At 37.4% G+C, this 20,414-nt stretch overlaps 1 protein-coding gene across 5 annotated transcripts in view; it reads left to right on the plus strand.

Annotated features, from left to right (window-relative positions):
- The window catches only part of LOC140846909 (bromodomain adjacent to zinc finger domain protein 2B-like), a 191,587-nt gene that overhangs the window by 114,610 nt on the left and 56,563 nt on the right, over positions 1 to 20,414 (plus strand). The window contains exons 2-4 of one of the 5 annotated variants that reach the window (XM_073225166.1): positions 3,905 to 4,038; positions 4,453 to 4,574; positions 18,830 to 19,040. In XM_073225166.1, the coding sequence (XP_073081267.1) occupies positions 4,518 to 4,574; positions 18,830 to 19,040 (268 nt within the window). In that variant the 5' untranslated portion in view covers positions 3,905 to 4,038; positions 4,453 to 4,517. The other 4 variants (XM_073225165.1, XM_073225167.1, XM_073225164.1 and 1 more) reach the window with 4 other exon arrangements.

Raw genomic sequence — 20,414 nt, forward strand, 5'->3', positions numbered from 1 at the left:
TGGTTTTGGGAGGATATTTCTGCCGCCCTACTCATGTCGCCATCTTGAGTGAGTCCCCTCGTGGTTTTAATTTGCATTTGCCTGATGATTAGTGATGTGTCACATCTTTTCATGTGACTGCAGGCCATCTGTATGCCCTCTTTGGAAAATGTCTATTCCGATTCTCTGCCCATATTTTAATGGGTTCTTTGTTTTGTAGTATATTTATCCAATATATATTGGATGTCAGCCCCTTATCAGATACATCACTTTCAGATATGTTCTTCCTTTTACAGTAAGTTGCCTTTTCATTTTGTTGATGTTGTCCTTTCCTATACAGAAACTTTAGATCGATGAAGCCCCTCTTGTTTATTCTTTGTTTAGTTTCCCTTGCCTGGGGAGGTGTGTCGAGAAAAAATTTACTCTTGCTGATTTTCAAGAGATTCATGCCCATCTTTTCTTTAAAAAGTTTTGTGCTTTCATGCCTTTAGGTATTTAATCCATTTTGAATTAAGTTTTGTGCATGATGTTAGACAGTGATGCAATACCATTCTCCTGCATGTAGCTGTCTGGTTTTCCCAGCACCATTTATTGAAGAGACCTGTCTTTTCCCCATTGTATATTCTTGCCTCTTTTGTCATATTTTAATTGACCATATAAGTGTGGGTTTATTTCTTAGTTATCTGTTCAGTTCCATTGATTCATATATTCTTGTGTCAGTACCATACTGTTTAATTCACTGCAGCTTTGTAGTATAGCTCTTGACCCCCAGCATTGTTCTTCATTGTCAAGATTTCTTTGGCTCTTCAGGGTCTTTTGAGGTTGCATATAAATGTTAGGATCTTTTCCTCTAGTTGAGTGAAAAATGCCATTGGTTTTTTGATAGGGATTGCATCGAATCTGTAGGTTGCTTTGGATAATATGGCCATTTTAACAATATTCATTCATCCTATCCAGTAGCACGGGATAGCTTTCCATTTATTTGTGTCTTCCTCAATTTCTTTCATCAGTGTCTTAGAGTTTTGAGAGTACAGGTCTTTATCTGCCTTAGTTGAATTTTATTCCCAGTGATTTTATCCTTCTTGAGGCAATCATAAATGGGATTCTTTCTTAAATCTCTTCCTGGTAGTTCATTTGTATGTGTAAATGTGGCAGATTTTTGCGCATTGGCTTGTTTGCTGTGACTTTTACTGAGTTCATTTATTCTAGTAGTTTTTTGATGCAGTTTTTAGGGTTTTTTCTATACAGTATCATGTCACCTGTAAGTAGGGGCAATTTGACTTCTTCCTTACCAACTTGGATGCCTTTTACTTGTCTGGTTGCCGTGGCTGGGACTTTCAGGACTATGTTTAATAAAAGTGACAGTGGGCATTCTTGTCTTGTTCCTGACCTTAGAGGAAAAGCTTTCAGCTTTTTTGCAATTCAGTGTGATGGCAGCTGTGAGTTTGTCATATGTGGCGTTTGTATTGTTGACGTATGTTCCCATTATACACACTTTGTTGAGTCTTTAGCATAAAAGCATGTTGGGTTTTGTGATCCTTTTTAGTACCTATTGTGATGACGATAGTTTTTGTCCTTCCTTTTGTTAATGGTATGTGTCACATTGATTTGCAGATATTTTGCCATCTTTGCATCCATGGAATAAATCCTACTTGTTCTTGGTTAATGAGTTTTGTAATGTATTGTTTAATTCACTTTGCTGCTAATTTTTTTGAGGATTTTCACAAATGTGTTCAAGGATGGTGGTGTCTTAGTGTTCCTTTTTTGTACTGTTTTTGTTGGATTTGGTATTGGGGTGATGCTGATCTAAGAAAAAGGCGTGAAGTTTTTCTTTCTTTTCAAGGTTTAGAAGTAGTTTGAGAAAGGTAAATATTAACTGTACTTTAAATGTTTGGTGGAAGTAATTTTGAAAGCCATCTGGTCCTTGACTTTGTAAGAATTTTTTTTTTTTTTGATTATCAGTGCAGTTCCTTACTGTTAATCTGTCAGTGGAGATTTTCTATTTCTTCTGTCTGGTTCAGTTTTGGAATATTGTGCATTTCTAGGAGCTTTTTATAACGGCCTCTTGCAGTCCTTTGTGCTTCTGTTTTGTCAGTCGTCACTTTCATTTCTGACCTGAGTTGTCTGTGTTCATTTACACACGGCCGTCCCTTTGCCTCGTCTCCACTTGTTGATGGTGGTGGACTCTAAATAAGAAAATGGAAGAATAAAGTCTAAAGGCCCTGTTTTCTGTGTGGAAGTGCTTTCATTTCTTTGGCGAGGTTCAAGTTTCTGTAATTTTGTTGGGTCCATTTGTGAACTCTCTGTTCTATTTCATTTATTTATGTGTATTCATTTATTTTTTTATTTTTATTTTATTAATCAGGAGAAAAGAACTACAATTTATAGTGTGGCTTGACATTTAAATCAGAAGTTTTCATCTAAACACACCTGCCCAATAGAAGGGTGAATGACCTGGGGAAACCTCTGGTAGGTGTTTGTTCTAGACATCAACGTCAAGACAGCTGGGTTTTTTAAATGGAGGGTGTCAAGCACACATTTGGTTTTGCCTGGTAAAGCAGGTGATTAGAACTAGTTGAGTTTTAGGTGTTTGAAAATACTCAGGCTAATGAAGACAGGTTTACAGATCAGGATAATACTGTAGAATGGAAATGCAATTTGTCCACTTAATCTAGTGCAGTTTTATAACTATCTAATATGTAAGTTGCTTGCCTCCTGAAATTGGACTTACATGCTTGGCAAGTCTGTTATCCACTTGCAGCCAGGAGGATCCTTGTTGTTGGAGCACAGATAACAAACAGGGCAACTAATAAGATGTGTTCTGTTATTTTTTTTCTGGAAGTTTGGTAGTTAGATTGATGATTTTTTAATAGCAAGGCAAAATCTAATTTCATAGTCATCTTTTGGATTCATTAAGATGAAATAGCTGCTTTGGACAGTTACCATGAAGTCTCAGTCAAGGGCTGTCAAGTTTTGTTTCTTCAGTGGTTTCTATCAGGGCAGAGAAGGTGGCAGTGCCTTTGTGTTTGGGAGACTTGTTGTTTGGGGTCATTCTGATGCCAGGGTTCTTGTTCACGAAGCCGAAGAATGAGCTTCATAAACACTCAAGGTAGGAGAGCAAGGTACAGGCTTTTATTTAGAGATAAAGCGAAAGGACAGAGCTCCTGGCTCACACCAGGAGGGGACAAGAGAGTCCCTGTGTGTATTCATTTTAAAATATGTTCCTTTGATTATTGTAGCTGTGCAGTTAAGCGTGAAATTTTAACATTTGAGTTCAACTTTTTCTTTATCATTGTATAGATGAACAGGTATTCAAATGAGTTGTCAATTTCTGCAATATAGTGTGGTATGGTTATTGTTGGGATTACTTGGGTTCTCTAAGTCAATTTGAGGCAAATGGACATCTTAGTAATGGAATATTGATCATGGGCAGTCTATCTCAGTAGTTTTGTTTTTTCTTTCATTGCTGTCAAAAATGTTTCACATGTTTTTCCCCAGAGATCTACAAGTATTTTGTTGCATTTATATTTGAGCATTTGTATTTTTGCATTTTTTAGTTTTGGTGGATATAAATGATACTGTTTCTTACATATTCCAATCATATGTTAGTGGTTGACTGAAAATCAGAAATTTTTATGTTCACTTTGATCTTAAGTTAATGGTATATGTGTAAAATCCCATCTGGGCACAGAGCATCAGGCTCCATTTCTGTTTGAACTTAACCATATATTTTCACTGAATAATCATATATTGGATTTGAGCCCTTTACCAGGACTCCTAAGAAGGGGCCCAACCATCAGTAGTGACTCTGTTTGAGCTATGGGATGCTGAACCTGCCTTTTCTGGCACGCATTGAGCACGTGTGCTCCTCCTGTGCACTCTGGTACGTTTGCCAGAGTGAAGACTTGAGCTTTTGTATCTGCAGGACCCAGGAGTCTGGGCTGCAACTTTGGGATGACTTGGAGCGCAGTCCACCAGGAGGAAAATGTGTCCCGCGTGGGGTCCTGACACCTGCAGATGGGGCTTTGCCATGATCTCTTCTGGATGTTTCTGTAAGGAGTGGGTACAGAACCTGCCATTTTCTATCATATTCCTAAATGCTTCCTTTATTTAAATTCTCATATAGTATTGTAACATTTTTTTTTTTTACTTGTGTTGCATAAAATTTCTTAGAAAGGTAAATAGGGCTGGTGTTATCTGTACAATAAAACTGTTATGAAAGACCAGAATTAGATTATGTAATAGCTCCAGGGTCTGGGGTATAGTGTGTGCCCAGAAAGAATAATATTTTGTTAATTTAAAATGCTTTATGGAAGCAGATCAATTGAGGAATGAGCCAGCTCTTAGAGCTTTGTGCCCTTGTGTGAATCATCTTTAAGGATCTGACCCTGTAATAATTAATGTGCAATGTTCCTCATTCACTAAGGGTTTCTAAGAATTAACTTTATATTATTGTGTATCATTTTGATTCAGGATTGTTTCTGTAGAGAAATGCCACTTCAGCATCATATACACAGTCATCAAATTCGTATCAAGACATGGGACCAGCCAGTCTTCCCTGCAACCTGAGGCAAAGAGAAAAAAGTCACACGCTAGTAAGTCCCTTCATTCACCTGTATTGTTACTTTTCCAACATTAATTGAGATCCACTGAAAAGTGGAAGTTTAAGTACATTAAAATTCAGAACATTATTTTGAGTTCTACTATTTTATTGATGCCAAACCAGAATTTAGTATGCTTTAATGTCCCTAGCTTTCGAAAAGCTAACTTATCAATATGTTAATATCCCTTGTAGCTTGTCATTTTCAAATGGGATTATCATTGTGCTTGATGATTTCTCCTGAATTAGTGTTGAACATAATTTTTTACAATTATCTTCATCCACTAATATTGTTCTTTGCCAGACCTATGTGTGAATGTATTTGTTAAAAACATGCATAAATTAACCAAGGGAACATCTATCTATTTTGATACATGATTAGAGTGAGCAAATTTCATGAATCAGGTTTAGAACAAAATACGATGATGTCTTTTCTCTCCATGCCACCTACTGCATGCTGCTTTAAACCATCTAAGGTGAAGTTGTTACCAAATGAAACAAACCTGTTTCCACTCAGTCAACATACAGCAAAGCCAAACACTGACCTGAGCAGTGAAACCAGACCCTGACTTTGCGATGTGGTTTTTTTTAACATTGGGAAAGAAGGTGGGTGTTCCCCAAGCAAGGAGAACGGATAGCTAAAGCTTAAAGCCCTGCACTCACTACTGGCTTATAAGCAAGGGCTTATAAAGGTTATGGGAAAGGGTTGCAGGATGTGTGATGAGCTTGTGGCATTGTTCTGACGGGTCTGTGGTGAGGTGACAGGGGACTGTTTGAGGAGTGTTAGCTGTCAGCCTGGCTCCACTGAGGCTAGAGTCCACGTGCTCATTGTCAGGAGGTGGCTCGTCTGGTGGGGCCCAAATTCCGGTAAAACAAGTCAAGGATACATGAGTCAAGAGTCAGTCTGTGGCCTTGAGGGGGAAAGCAGAGCCCTGGGCCATTTTAGTTTGCTTTACCTTGGTTTGCAAACTCCCATTTTCTTTAATCTTAACTTACACTTTCTGATTCCCATACTGTGGGTCATAATTGATGGAACCAGTCTTCTATATCAATGAGATGTCTGAGGGCCTTTATTAGACAGGGAATGCCTGCGCAGTTACAAAACCATCTTTAGGACTGAAATCACCGTAATGCTTAAGAGCCAAAACAGTGGCTGCTTTTTCTAAATGACATGCATTTATGGAAAACAGATTTTCTCAGGTTCCAAGTAGAAAATCTGAAGGCACTTTACTTTTGTGTGTCTTGGTTTCTGAGATAACAGTGAGATGTTTCTAATCTCCTTCCTTCTTGTAATAATTGAAAACTCAAGTTTCTTTTTAGCATGCTCATTCCTTTACTTTTTTGGTCTATTTTGAGCTTCAGAAAATAATGTACATAAACCTTGCTTTAGCTTTACATTCCTCTAATATACTTTCTACCTAACGTTCTTTCTTGGTAAGCTAGATGACAAGCATTCTGATAAGCATAAGGAATTACATATTGTCCTGGTTTTTCACTAGAGCTGTTTTTTAACCATTTGCTTATGATTCATATGATCATCTCATCATGATCAGTTGCATTAAATTTGAGAGTCTTATCTGTGCCAGCGTGCTTCTGAGTTTAGCACTGTGTATTTTATGTGTTACAACTCCTGAGGAAGTTTTCTTAATTACTTAAGGAATCTAAAATTTTTGGACTATTAACAGGGGTTTTGTTTTAGTTTCTCATAACTATTGTATAGAATCTTTATTTTACAAGGGTGTCTATGTCTATAAAACCTATAGCATGCTGTAGGTTTTACTTCTTCTGAATTGTTTTCATGGAGGAAGCCTGACACAGATTCACCCACAGGGGAAGTAGGTGTACATTCAGGGGATTGTCTGCTTGAATTGTGGACAGTATCTGACCATGTAATTCAGATGCTTTTTACCAGTGCTTCTATTAATTCTCATAATGGTTAATTTCCTATGACATTGGAATAATTGAAATTCTCTTAAATATTTTAAGAGTATATGTATTATATCTCACAGTGTAATATTTCAAGTATACATATTTGTACTAAAGCCAGAAATATTTTCAATTTACTGTTTCTAATTTTCAAATTCATAAAATATATCTGTGTGCCTTAGTAAAGTTTTACACTCATACAACATACTTCCAAATCTGTGTCCTCTCATTGTTTCTTTAAAAACGAGTGAACTAATAATCATGGTGCTTGATTAAATTGTCAGTTTTCAGGAGAGTCTTAAAATTGTCAGGAGACACCGAAAATTTATTTCCAGTACTCAAAATATTCCACAGTGCTAATTTGTATATAATTTAATAATGATTTTGTATCAAGATTTGGATTCAGCTTAGTGTATATTCTTTGATATTCCATATATTACCTTGTGAGTCATGTTAACCTGTGTCAGAGTGCACCGAGTACATGTAGCCCCCTACGGCAGCACAAAGGGGTTAGTCTCTTCATCACATAGCCCACATGCCTCTGCACCATGAATTCCCCGCACGGTCACGTTGCTCTTTCCTGCCGCTTACCCGGTAATTTGTCCTAAGAGAATCCCACCCCAGCAGAGCCGGAGTGGTAATCCTCTCTCTCCAGTCCCCTCTTCATGTTGCTGGGTCATACCTGCAGGGACAGACTCAGAGCAGCACCACGCAAGAAGCAAAATGATAGCTGAGACCCCTGCTTCCGTCCTCCGTCAGCCTCATGGAGAGGACTGGATGCAGCATTTTGGAGGCGCCATGGGCCATAACGGGAGGAGCGGCGGTAAGACGGAATGCCTGTGGCCCTGTCCTGGCCCTGTGGCAAGGGTTAGAGAGTTTTCACAGTAGCCAGGTGAGGAAAGGCATCATGATAGAAAAAGGGGTTTAAAGTTCTCAGTGTTTCCCCAGGCTCCACAAATTATCCGTCACACTGAAGGTACAGTAACAATACAGTACTCATGTACTGCCTTTTAAATGTTCAGTTTTTTACAAGATTGATTAGCTTTAGCTTTACCACTTGGTTCATCTGGGGTAAATCAAGCTCTTCATCTGTAACATTTTGTGGTCAGATTGGCTTAATGGCATAGTATGAACACAGTCATTTAGAAGAGTGTTTTCAGATAATTTCAGACTTGCAGAAAACTTGCAATATCCCTGATATTCCTTCATTCAGATTTTCCAGTGGTCACTGCACCACTACATTTGCACCATCATAGAAAATTGTCCACTGTATTTTTCCAGTTAGAGGCACAATTCACCACAGAAATACTACATGACCCACATTAGGAAATCAAAATTGTTGATAATTCTTACCTGCAGACAGACAAGCTTTAAATATCAGCAAGTGCATCAACTATGAGAAAAATATGTCTGCATTCTGGTCTTTAGACTTTGTCATTTTCGTGACCTCAGTTGGGTTAGAGTCCAAAGTTCTCCAACATCATTATGTGCAGGCTCAAGAGTCCTTGTCTTCTTGACCTTAGAGGGGAAGCTTTCAATGTTTCACTGCTGAGTATAATGTTAACTATAGGTTTGTTGTATATGGACATTATCATGCTGAGGTTGTTCCTTCTCTGCTGTTTTTTGCAGGTTTTTATGGTAAAAGTATATTGTATTTTGTAGTATGCTTATTCTGACTCTACTGAGATGATGTGATTTTTTTCATTTACTTCTGCTAATCTCATGATTTGCATATTGAACCATCCTTGCCTCCTTGGGATAAGTGTCAGCTGGTCATGTGGGAAATCCTTTAATGTGACCTTGAATTTGGTTTATTAATATTTTTAGAAAATGCTCATCTATTTTATTATTATTTTTTTATTAAGGTATCATTGATATATAGTCTTAAGAATGTTTCACATGAGCAACAGTGTGGTTACTACATTCCCCCTTGTTATCAAGTCCACAACACATACCCCTTTACAGGCACTGTGCATCAGCATAGTAAGGATTTTGCATCTGTTTTCAATAAGAATATTGGTCTGCAGTCATGTTTTTTCATGGCATCCTAATCCGGATTGATATCAGGATAGTGGTGGCCTCATAGAGTGAGCTTGGAAGTGTTCTGTACTCTTCAGTTTTTTTGGAAGATTTTGAGAAAGATTGACATTAATTCTTTAAGAGTTTGGTAGAATTCTCCAGCGAAGCTCTCCTATTACTGGAATCTCTTGTATAGCAAGTGTTCTCTGTCTTTTTTTTTATTCATTTATTCATTCATCAAATATTTATTTTATTTTGGTATCATTAATATACAATCACATTGTGCTTACTAGATTCCCCCCATTATCACGTCCCCACCACATACCACATTACAGTCACTGTCCATCAGCGTACTAAGATGCTATAGAGTCACTACTTCTCTTCTCTGTGCTATACTGTCTTCCTCGTTCCCCCAACTATGTTATGGGTGCTAATCATAATGCCCATTATTCCCCTTCTCCCTACCTTCCCAACCACTCTCGCCAGTCCCTTTCCCTTTGGTAACCATTAGTCCAGTCTTGGTTTCTGTGAGTCTGCTACTGTTATGTTCCTTCAATTTTTGCTTGGTTGTTAACACTGCACAGATGAGTGAAATCTTTTGGTACTTGTCTTTCTCTACCTGGCTTATGTCACTGAGCATAATACCCTCTAGCTCCATCCGTGTTGTTGCAAATGGTGGGATTTGCTTCTTTCTTATGGTTGAATAGTATTCTATTGTGTATATGTACCACCTCTTCTTTATCCATTCATCTACTGATGGACACTTAGGTTCCTTCCATTTCTTGGCTATTGTAAATAGTGCTGCAATAAACACAGGGGGGAGTTGCATGTGTCTTTTTGAATCTGAGAATTTGTTTTCTTTGTGTAAATTCCTAGGAGTGGAATTCCCAGGTTACATGGTATCTCTATTTTGAGTTTTTTGAGGAACCTCCAATACTACTGTCCACAATGGTTTGAACTAATTTACATTCCCACCAGCAGTGCAGGACTGTTCCTCTTTCTCCCCATCCTCGCCAGCATTTGTTGTTCCTAATCTTTTGATGTTGGCCATCGTAACTGGTATGAGGTGAATACTTTATTGTGGTTTTAATTTGTATTTCCCTGATAATTAGCAATGTGGAGCATCTTTTCATGCCTGATTGCCATCTGAATTTCTTGTTTGGGGAAGTGTCTGTTCATGTCTTCCGCCTATTTTTAAAAGGGTTATTTGCTTTTTGGGTGTTGAGGTGTGTGAGTCATGTATTTTGGTTGTTAACCCTGTGTTGGATATGTCATTTACAAATATATTCTCCCGTACTGTAGGATGCATTTTTGTTCTGCTGATGGTATCCTTTGCTGTACAGAAGCTTTTTGACATGATGTAGTCCCATTTGTTCATTTTTTATTTTGTTTCCCTTGTCTGAGAAGATGAGTTCAGGAAAAAATTGCTCATGTTTATATTCAAGAGATTTTTGCCTATGTTTTCTTCTTAAGAGTTTTATGGTTTCATGACTTAAATTCAGGTCTTTCATCCATTTTGAGTTTGCTTTTGTGTATGGGATTAGACAGCAATCCAGGTTCATTCTCTTGCAGGTAGCTGTCCAGTTTGGCCAAAACCAGGTGTTGAGGAGGCTGTCATTTCCCCATTGTGTGTCCATGGCTCCTTAATTATATTAATTGACCATATATGCTTGGGTTAATATCTGGGTTCTCTAGTCTGTTCCGTTGGTCTATGGGTCTGTTCTTGTGCCCATACCAAATTGTCTTAATTACTGTGTCTTTGTAGTAGAGTTTGAAGTCAGAGAACATGATCCCCCCAACCCTCCACTTTATTCTTCGTTCTCAGGATTGCTTTGGTTGTTTGGGTTCTCTATGGTTCCATAGAAATTTTAGAACTATTTGCTGTGGTTCATTGAAGAATGCTGTTGGTATTTTGATAGGAATTGCATTGAATCTGTAGATTGCTTTAGCCAAGATGGCCGTTTTGACAGTATTAGTTCTTCTATCCATGAGCATAGGATGTGTTTCCATTTGTTGGTATCTTCTTTAATTTCTCTTGTGAGTGTCTTGTAGTTTTCAGAGTATATGTCTTTTACTTCTTGGTTAGGTTTATTCCTAGGTATTTTATTCTTTTTGATGTATATGTGAATGGTTTTATTTTCCTGATTTCTATTTCTGCTCATTTATCTTTAGTGTATAGGAATGCAAGAGATTTCTGTGTATTTGTTTTGTGTCCTGCAACTTTGCTGAATTCAGATATTAGATCCAGCAGTTTTGAAGTGTGATTATTTAGGTCTTTTTATGTACAATATCATGTCATCTGCAAACAGTGAGAGTATAACTTCTTCCTTATCAATCTGGATGCCGTTTATTTCTTTGTGTTTGTCTAATTGCTGTGGCGAGGGACCTCCATAACTATGTTGAATAAAAGTGAGAAGAGTGGGAATTCTTGTCTTGTTACTGATCTTAAAAGGAAAGGCTTTCAGCTTCTCGCTGTTCAGTATAAGGGTTGGCTGTGGGTTTGTCATTTATGGCCTTTATTATGTTGAGGTACTTGCCCTCTATACCCATTTTGTTGAGAGTTTATATCGTGAATGGATGTTGAATTTTGTCGAATGCTTTTTCAACGTCCATGGAGATGATCATGTGGTTTTTGTCCTTCTTTTTGTTGATGGATTTTCTAATATTGTACCCTCCTTGAATCCCTGGAATAAATGCTACTTGGTCATGGTAGATGATCTTTTTGATAGTATTTTTGAATTCGGTTTGCTAATATTTTGTTGAGTATTTTTGCATCTATGTTCATCAGGGATATTGGTGTTTAATTTTCTTTTTTTGTGATGCCTTTCCCTGGTGTTGGTATTAGAGTGATGCTGGTATCATCGAATGAGTTTGGAAGTGTTCCCTCCCCTTTTACTTTTTGGAAAACTAAGGAGGATGGGTGTTAGGTCTTCTCTAAATGTTTCATTAAATTCAGTGGTTTAGGCATCTGATCTGGGGGTTTTGTTCTTTAGGTAGTTTTTTGATTACCAGTTCTGTTTCGTTGCTGGTAATTGGTCTGTTCAGATTTTCTGTTTTTCTTGAGTCAGTCTTGGAAGATTGTATTTTTCTAGAAAGTTTTGCGTTTTTTCTAGGTTTTCCAGTTTGTTGGCATATATTTTTTCATAGTATTCCATCATCATTCTTTGTATTTCTGTGGTGCCCATAGTGATTCTTCCTTTATCATTTCTGATTCTGCTTACTTGTGTAGACTCCCTTTTTTTCTTGTTAAGTCTGGCTAGGGACCTAATTTGTTCATTTTCTCTAAGAAACAGCTCCCAGTTTCATTGATTGTTTCTATTGTTTTATCCTTCTCGATTTTATGTATTTGTGTTCTAATCTTATGTCCCTCCTTCTGCTGACTTTGGCCCTAATTTGTTCTTCTTTTTTTAGTTTCACTGTGAGTTTAGACTGTTTATATGGGACTGTCCCTCATTTCTGAGGCAGGCCTGTGTTGCAGTATACTTCCCTCTTAGGACGGCCTTTGCTGAGCCCCACAGAGTGTGTCAGAACAGACTCCTGTAAGTGTCTGGCCAGCTAGGCTGAGGGACGGCAAGAAAAATGGCCCCCCGCAGCCCCTCTTCCCCTGGATACATCTCCAGGATATCCCATCCCTCTGACACACATCCCAGTGTTAATCAATAAATCACATATAATTTAGGTGCTTTGCAAACTGCTGGGTCTCAGATGGGTCATCAGCACTCCCACCCTCCAGGAACAGAGGCCAGGCCTCCGCGAGTCCTCTGGCCGTCCCAGAGTCAAGCGCCACTGATCCTCAGAGCCAGATGGCTCGTCTTCCCGGGGTGGCCCTGGTGTAGGCTTCATTCCCCTCACCCACCATGCTGCCTGCTCCCTCTCATTCATGGGGGGCGGGGCAGGACAGGAGATGGGGCTGACCACAGCTCTGCCCTTGTACCCTTCTCAGTGTGGCCTCTTCTCGTCATTAGCTATGGAAGTTCTGGTTTGTCTTTAGGTTATTTCCAGAGTGGGTCATATTGCATGTAGTTGCCTAGGTGTGTACATGAGAAGAGGTGATCCCAGGGATTTTCTGTTCCACGGTCTTCTCAGAATCCCCTCTGAAGCCTACTTTTCTAGGCCTTAATTCCCTCATCTGCAATGTGAAGAATATATATAGATTTATTAGCAGGCCTTTAAGATCAGTTGTCTTTTAGGTATGATTCCAAGTCTTTTTTATAAACTAATTACCAGGAAATAAAGGATTCTGAAAGTACACTTATAAATAGAAAGGTGGTTTTTTTAAAAAAAGAAGGTAACTTTGTTTTATTTGAGCTATGGTTAAATTTCCTGAAAATTGTGTAGCCAGAAATAATTTGGTAAATGATCAATTCACTGAATGACTAACAGACCTAAAACCGTCAGACCAGATACCTTAATCCAGGTTTAAAACATTCACCACAGGTATTTCAGGCAAGGCCTAGAATAGGTACAGTTCCCAGTTCTGAAAAATGTAAGTTCATTCATTCATTTATATAACATTGATCAGTCAGGAAGTACTAGGCATCCCAAATATTAATGTGCGAAATTGACAGTTGCCTAGGACTGCAGATCTGTGAGGAAATACTTGAAGCAAAGGTTTGGTGATACTAAAAGTTAAAGAACAAAACAACAGCAAAAAAAAGTCTCAGTAAGTTGGCAGATCATTCAGTGAAAGCTGACTTTTGGTGGATTGGGTTTCCTCATTTACTTATTTACTGCTTCCCCCCCATTAAACCATCCTGAAGTGTATAAACTCAAACAAAAATGGGAGCAACAAAAGGAACATAAAGACAGCGATGATATAAAAGTAGAAGTGAGACTTGAGCACACGTCCTATTAAGACCTGAACACGGGCCGGTGGACAGGGGACTCTGGCTGTTAGTGAGACAGGAAGTCCAGTTACTTAGACAGCTCAGTGTCCAGAAGGCACAGTGAACACAGACCAGTTGCTCATGAGACGTTCAGCTATACTTTGGAGTATCATTTATGAAGAGTAACAGGAGTGTTGAAATAGAAACTCATACTTAAATAAAATTTCATAATCTTAAAAAAATTCTGAATAATGGAAACATTCTAAAATCAATTCATTTGAGGTAATTTTTTAAATCTTGAAATACTTGAAAGCAATAAATTTATTTGCCATTTTCCTCAAGTATTTCTCCATCTTCTATCTTAACTTCGTTCAGGAAGAAAACTTTAGTACTCTTTCCCTTTTCCATGTTACTGAGAGGCCACTTGAGACCTGCCTGGTCTCCAGTCGGGCTTCTCTCCCTCACATGCAGGCAGTCCTCTCCAAGAAAAGGGCCTCATTATTTACCTGCTTTTCTAGCTCTAATTCTCAGGCCCTAACTCAGACCATCTTTATTTTGTTAAGTGGAGATTTTGAGTCAACTTTCTGTCCCGACCTCTGCATCCTTTTTCAGACTCATCACCTACTCAAGGTAAGGTTCTGGGATCGCCTGAGTCAGAGTGACCTGAGTCTGAGGTCCCAGTTAGAGATGCTTGTCCTTTGAGTAGAGGACACTCTCCAACTTAACCTCTGTAGAGAATGTGCCTGTATAGAGTAGGTGCCTCAAGTGTCTTAAGTAGTGGAAACCGTCTTTATGACGACACATTACAGCCTAATAGTATACTGGTATGTGTTACAGTGTAGAGTGAATTTTACTCATTTACTGTGATTATTTCATTCAGTCTGAAAAACATAAACCTTTTTTTTTTCTTCTCTCTCATTTATAGAAATGAATGTGTTACTGCTAATGATTTAAATTAGTAACTGTAGAAAGAACTATAATGGTATAAAAGGCTTGATCTGTCACCATCTCTATCTTCTTAGTCATCTTTTTTCTCTTTATCCTGTTTCTTTTGAATCTTAAGAAAGATTATTTTCAGGAACCATTTACTATCTTAGTCTTAGAACTTAAAAAAAGAATAAACTCTTTTTCATGCATAATTTCTGAATGATGAAAAAGCATACGAATCAAATGATGTAAATTGTATTTGCTTTTTCAAAGGAAAAGTTTACTGAGAAAAATACTTCTTTTTTTCGTCACCCACAATTGTTTTGACTGTTCAGTGAATTAAACTTTTAATACAAGCTTGAGATTTTCCTAACAATCCAGTTCTCATTTTATGAAATCCTGGAGTCAGAGGATAGCCGGTTACATGAAACACCCTTAGAAAGTTTTATTTATAAATGCCAAAAGCAAAATGTAAATGATGTCATTTGTCAGGTGAATTTTGGGCATCCACATAATCTGTTCCTTTTTGGACACAGGTATATTTTCCTAACTGAGTAAAATATAACTATTAAATATTATAACTGGATTTTAAAAAAAGATTAATTGATTGAACCCTTGAAATTGAATCAAAAGCTCCCCATGCTGGTGAACATAAAGCTGTTCTTCTGGCTTCCTTCTTAGAATTTTATGGTGTAAAAATGCAGTTAGTACAATGGCTGATCCTACTGACTTCATTTGAAATCTCAGCAAAAATTCTGTCCTCAGAATTAATATTTAAAATGGGAATTACTGAAAAGATTTAGTATAGATAATTTTTTTGACATGTAGACACTGAGTATATGCATTGGTTGTTTCCGTAACCCTGCTATAGCGTCATCTTGACTGTGCTTTCATGCCTGAATATTGTGATCAGTGTCAAGTAGAAAAATGTCTTTGTAATAGCAGTGAAGTACATGTAGTGGCTAAGACCCCAGGTTTTAGAGAGAGACAGTCCTGGGTTCAAATCACACATTTCTGTTCCTTATTGCCAGTGTACCTCAGGAAACGATTTAACCTCACTGGGCCTGTGATTCCCGCAATGGTAATATAGGGACAGTAAAACCCACCTTCCTAGGTAAAATGATTATGAAGATTAAAGTAAACAGTGCATTCAAAATGCCTCTGACAAAGCACCGTGCTTGGACTGTGGGGTGTAACTGTCATCCATAATGGGGGCAAGAGCAGTGCTTGTGTCCATGGCAGCCACTGTGTGAGTCATAATAGGCCATGATTCTGAGCCTGGCACCACAGCATAAAGGGCAGTCAGGACTGCTGGCTCTGGCTGCAGAAGTGCCCAGAGTGGTTGAGGTTGAATCCTGCTTTGATATTCTTTGAAGGAATAAGAAACATTTAAAAAATTTTCTTAACCTTCACAGCAAAGGAATTCTCTGTGAAAAAAGAGGTATAAGGTAATGTAAAATTGTTTTGGAAAGGTTATTTTGAAAGGATGCCCTTCCTATGTCTGGATATACTACTTTGGACTCTAAATAATGTGATGTAACAGTGTATTTGATTTGATTGCCTTAGAGAGGACAACCAGCTCTTATTACCTGTGCACTAAGCAGGCTTATTCCTGTAATACACTAGCCTTATGCTGGTGGATGTTTCCATAAACCTTTTCTTTTCTTCTCTCTCACCATAGTATTTATAGAAATGAATGTGTTACTGAAAGATTTAAATTAGTAACTGTAGAAAGGAGAATTATAATGGTATAAAAGGCTTGATCTGTCACCATCTCTATCTTCTTAGTCATCTTTTTTCTCTTTATCCTGTTTCTTTTAAATCTTAAGAAAGATTATTTTCAGAAACCATTTACTATCTTAGTCTTATAACTTAAAAAAATAATAAACTCCCTTTTTATGCATGATTTCTGAATGATGGAAAAGCATAGGAATCAAATGATATAAATTGTATTTGCTTTTTCTAAGGAAAAGTTTACTGAGAAAAATACTTTTTTTCCTCACCCACAATTGTTTGGACTGTTCAGTGAATTAAACTTTTAATACAAACTTGAGATTTTCCTAACAATCCAGTTCTCATTTTATGAAATCCTGGAGTTAGAAGGTAGCCCAATACATGAAACGACTTTAGAAAGCTTCATTTATAAATGCCAAAAGCAAAAATGTAAATGATGTCATTTGTCAGGTGAATTTTGGACATCAACATAATCTGTTCCTTTTTGGACACAGGTATATTTTCCTAACTGAGTAAAATACAACTATTAAATATTATAACTGGATTAAAAAAAAAAGATTAATTGTTTGAACCCTTGAAATTCAATCAAAAGCTCCCTATGCTGGTGAACATAAAGCTGTTCTGCTGGCTTCTTAGAGTTTTATGGTATAAAAATGCAGTTAGTACAACGGCTGATCCTACTGACTTCATTCGAAATCTCAGCAAAAATTTTGTCCTCAGAATTAGTATTTAAAATGGGAATTACTGAAAAGATTTAGTATAGATAATTTTTTGACATGTAGACACTGAGTATATGCATTGGTTGTTTCCGTAACCCTGCCATAGCGTCATCTTGACTGTGCTTTCATGCCTGAATATTGTGATCAGTGTCAAGTAGAAAAATGTCTTTGTAATAGCAGTGAAGTACATGTAGTGGCTTAGACCCCAGGTTTTAGAGAGAGACAGTCCTGGGTTCAAATCACACATTTCTGTTCCTTATTGCCAGTGTACCTCAGGAAACGATTTAACCTCACTGGGCCTGTGATTCCCTCAATGGTAATATAGGGACAGTAAAACCCACCTTCCTAGGTAAAATGATTATGAAGATTAAAGTAAGCAGTGCATTCAAAATGCCTCTGACAAAGCACCGTGCTTGGACTGTGGGGTGTAACTGTGATCCATGATGGGGGCAAGAGCAGTGCTTGTGTCCATGGCACCCACTGTGTGAGGTCATAATAGGCCATGATTCTGAGCCTGGCACCACAGCATAAAGGGCAGTCAGGACTGCTGGCTCTGGCTGCAGAAGTGCCCAGAGTGGTTGAGGTTGAATCCTGCTTTGATATTCTTTGAAGGAATAAGAAACATTTAAAAAATTTTCTTAACCTTCACAGCAAAGGAATTCTCTGTGAAAAAAGAGGTATAAGGTAATGTAAAATTGTTTTGGAAAGGTTATTTTGAAAGGATGCTCTTCCTATGTCTGGATATACTACTTTGGACTCTAAATAAGGTCATGTAACAGTGTATTTGATTTGATTGCCTTACAGAGGACAACCAGCTCTTGATTATTACCTGTGCACTAAGCAGGCTTATTCCTGTAATACACTAGCCTTATGCTGGTGGATGTTTTCCATGAGGAGACTTAAAGTGGGAAATCTGAAATATCACAAAAGTAGACAAAATAATGTACATCATGTACCTATCATCACTTTAGAAATTATCATATGAACAATATTGTTTTATATATATTCCCATCTACTCCTTCTCTTCCATAATTTGATGAAGCAAATCTTACACGTTGTACTTCATCTGTAAGTGTATCTAAAAGATAAGAACTCTTGTTTTCTACAAAAGTATCAGAATACCAAGAATACCATTATCATAATTTAAAATGATAATTTCTTGATATCATCAAGTATCAGAGATTGTTAAAATTTTCATTGTTTAAATTCTTAACTGTCAGAATTTCCGGGACAGTTTGTCTATTTGAATGAATATCTAGGTAAGATCCCAACATTGGGCATGTTTGATACATCCCTTAAGGGCCGTTTAATCTTCCCACAGTGTTTTCACTTCTTGAAATTTATTTGTTGAATAAACTAGGTAATTTGTGGGATTTCCTTCAGACTGGATTTTGCTGTGTAGTTTAATATACACAGCAAATAAATTTTCCCTGTTGTTAAGTTATAGTGATTTAATCTAGAGGCTTAATCATTTCCAGGTTTGGTTTTTTTGGGAGGGGGAGGATTAGTTTATAGGTGAGGAAGTGAACCTCCATCAAGAGGCTGTCGGTCCAGTTGTCTCCCTTTTTTGGTGATTGGCAACCATTCAAATGTATTGCTTAGGTTCATTAATTCATCAGATATTGCAAATTGCTAATAGTCTGACTCTTACTTTCCTTCTTGATTTATTAGCTGTGTTTTTTCTGTAAAGAGAATCTTTTGTTTGTTATTTGGATAGCTTCATGTTTGGTTGACCTGATGCTCCTGAGAGCAATCCACAGAGGTGTCATCACTCAACTGATCTTTCCAAATATCTGCCAACTTGACAGTCACTATGGTTCAGAAATGGTGATTAAGATATATGTCTTTATATGTTTATAGGTACAGGTATATATGTGTCAGTGTATTTAAAGTTGAAATCATTAAAGTAAGAATACCAAATATACCAAAAGCCATGAACAATTATAAATGTAACTTGAATTAGAAAGTAAAATTTCTAAAGGTTACAACAGCTTTATAAAAATTAATATGTGCAGGTTTATCTAGAATTTTCCGACATATTGATCACTTGTGTTTATTTTGTTCATAATATTTTATTTCTATAAAATGTGAATTAAAAGGGAATGCAGTGGTGTCCTTTGAAAGAAGAGGACGCCATTCCCCGTGTGAGGGCAATGGATGCTCATGGAGGAAGACGACCGGATCCAGAGGGAGAGCGACCAGGAGAGGGTACCAGCGTGAGCCAGCGCAGCGGTCGGCCTCCTGATGTGGGCGGTGCTGAATCTGTAGGTAACACAGATGCCAAATTGCTAAGACAACTGCAAGCTCAAGGTAGGGAACATGCATTCGTCACTAAGAACTGTACTAAAATGTGTTAATTATTTGTACATGTATTTGACATAGGAATGATTGATAACTACTCTCAGTTTCTAAAAGGTAGGTAATTGTGTTCAAATAAAATGAGAAAATAAGGAGTCCCACTGGTAACTGGAGTTCTTTGATTTAAGAAGCGCCTTTCAAGAGTCATACTCGTAAACACATCATACCCTGTGTGTTTAGAATTACAAAGGTAGGTGATGAACTTTCAAGGCTGGAAACTCATTTGAACAGCTCCCAATTCCTTGTGGTGGTACAAGGGAGTAACTCCAAAATATGTGGATCTGTGGAGTAAGTTTTCAGTCAGAGAACTCCAATTAGTGGTAAGTTTTAGTTTGGGTTCTTCTGTAGCCTGGATATATAACATTTATTTTCAAAATGCCCAACTAATAAACTTAGATCAAAAAGTGTCTTAAGATCACTAGAAAGTATCATTTGTCAAGTACAACGTGCTCAAAGTAACCTCAAATGTATTCATGATTCAAAATTATCAGGAATTATCAACATGACGTTCCCATGCTATGTCTCACACAGAGAATGCTGACTAAAATAAAATAGTTCTGCTATGAAGTTTGAATTAAGTAGTTACAAGTGTGAAGCCTCTTAAGGCTGTCTCGATATATATCAATGTGTTCATGTCTTATATTCATAAACATATATATATAAATGTATATCAATACATGCTTGTATCATAAACATAATATCCATAAGGGTTTAATAATAAAAACTGACTTAAAAGACTGACAGGATTTTACTATTTCTCATAGTTTTTTTTCAGGAGGGAAAGCTTGGCTGACTTCTATTTATTGTATACACCATTATAATACTGACTTCTCTGTAGCTCTGTTTTCATTATAAAACAAGTATGCATGATAAAAGCTCATAAAGCATAATGCTTTAAAATAAGACATTGACTCTCACTGACTTTAAAATAAAAGACACTCACAAGTTGGATCATAATTAACAGGTTTTTGGTAGTCTATCCAGAAGTGTGTACATACAGTCACAGACACACATTCAAACACATACTTATGTGTACACATGCATATGTGATGTTCATAGATGTATATGTTCTTTTTGATTTCTAAAATAAATGAACTTACTGGTGTATATACCATTCACCTTTGTTTTTTTCCACGTAATTTTTCTTGAGCATCTTTCTATACAGCACTTAAAAATCAACCTCACACTTGCAGTGGCTGCATAGTCGGTGAGGCCAGGTATGGCTCTACCACACTTCCCTTACTCAGTCTCCTCTGGTGAGTGTTTCAGCTGCTTCCTCACCTTTGCTGTCGCAAACAATGCTGCAATAAAAACATTACACATATC

The sequence above is a fragment of the Manis javanica genome, chromosome 16 (genome assembly GCF_040802235.1).
Source record: "Manis javanica isolate MJ-LG chromosome 16, MJ_LKY, whole genome shotgun sequence".
Lineage (NCBI taxonomy): Eukaryota > Metazoa > Chordata > Mammalia > Pholidota > Manidae > Manis > Manis javanica.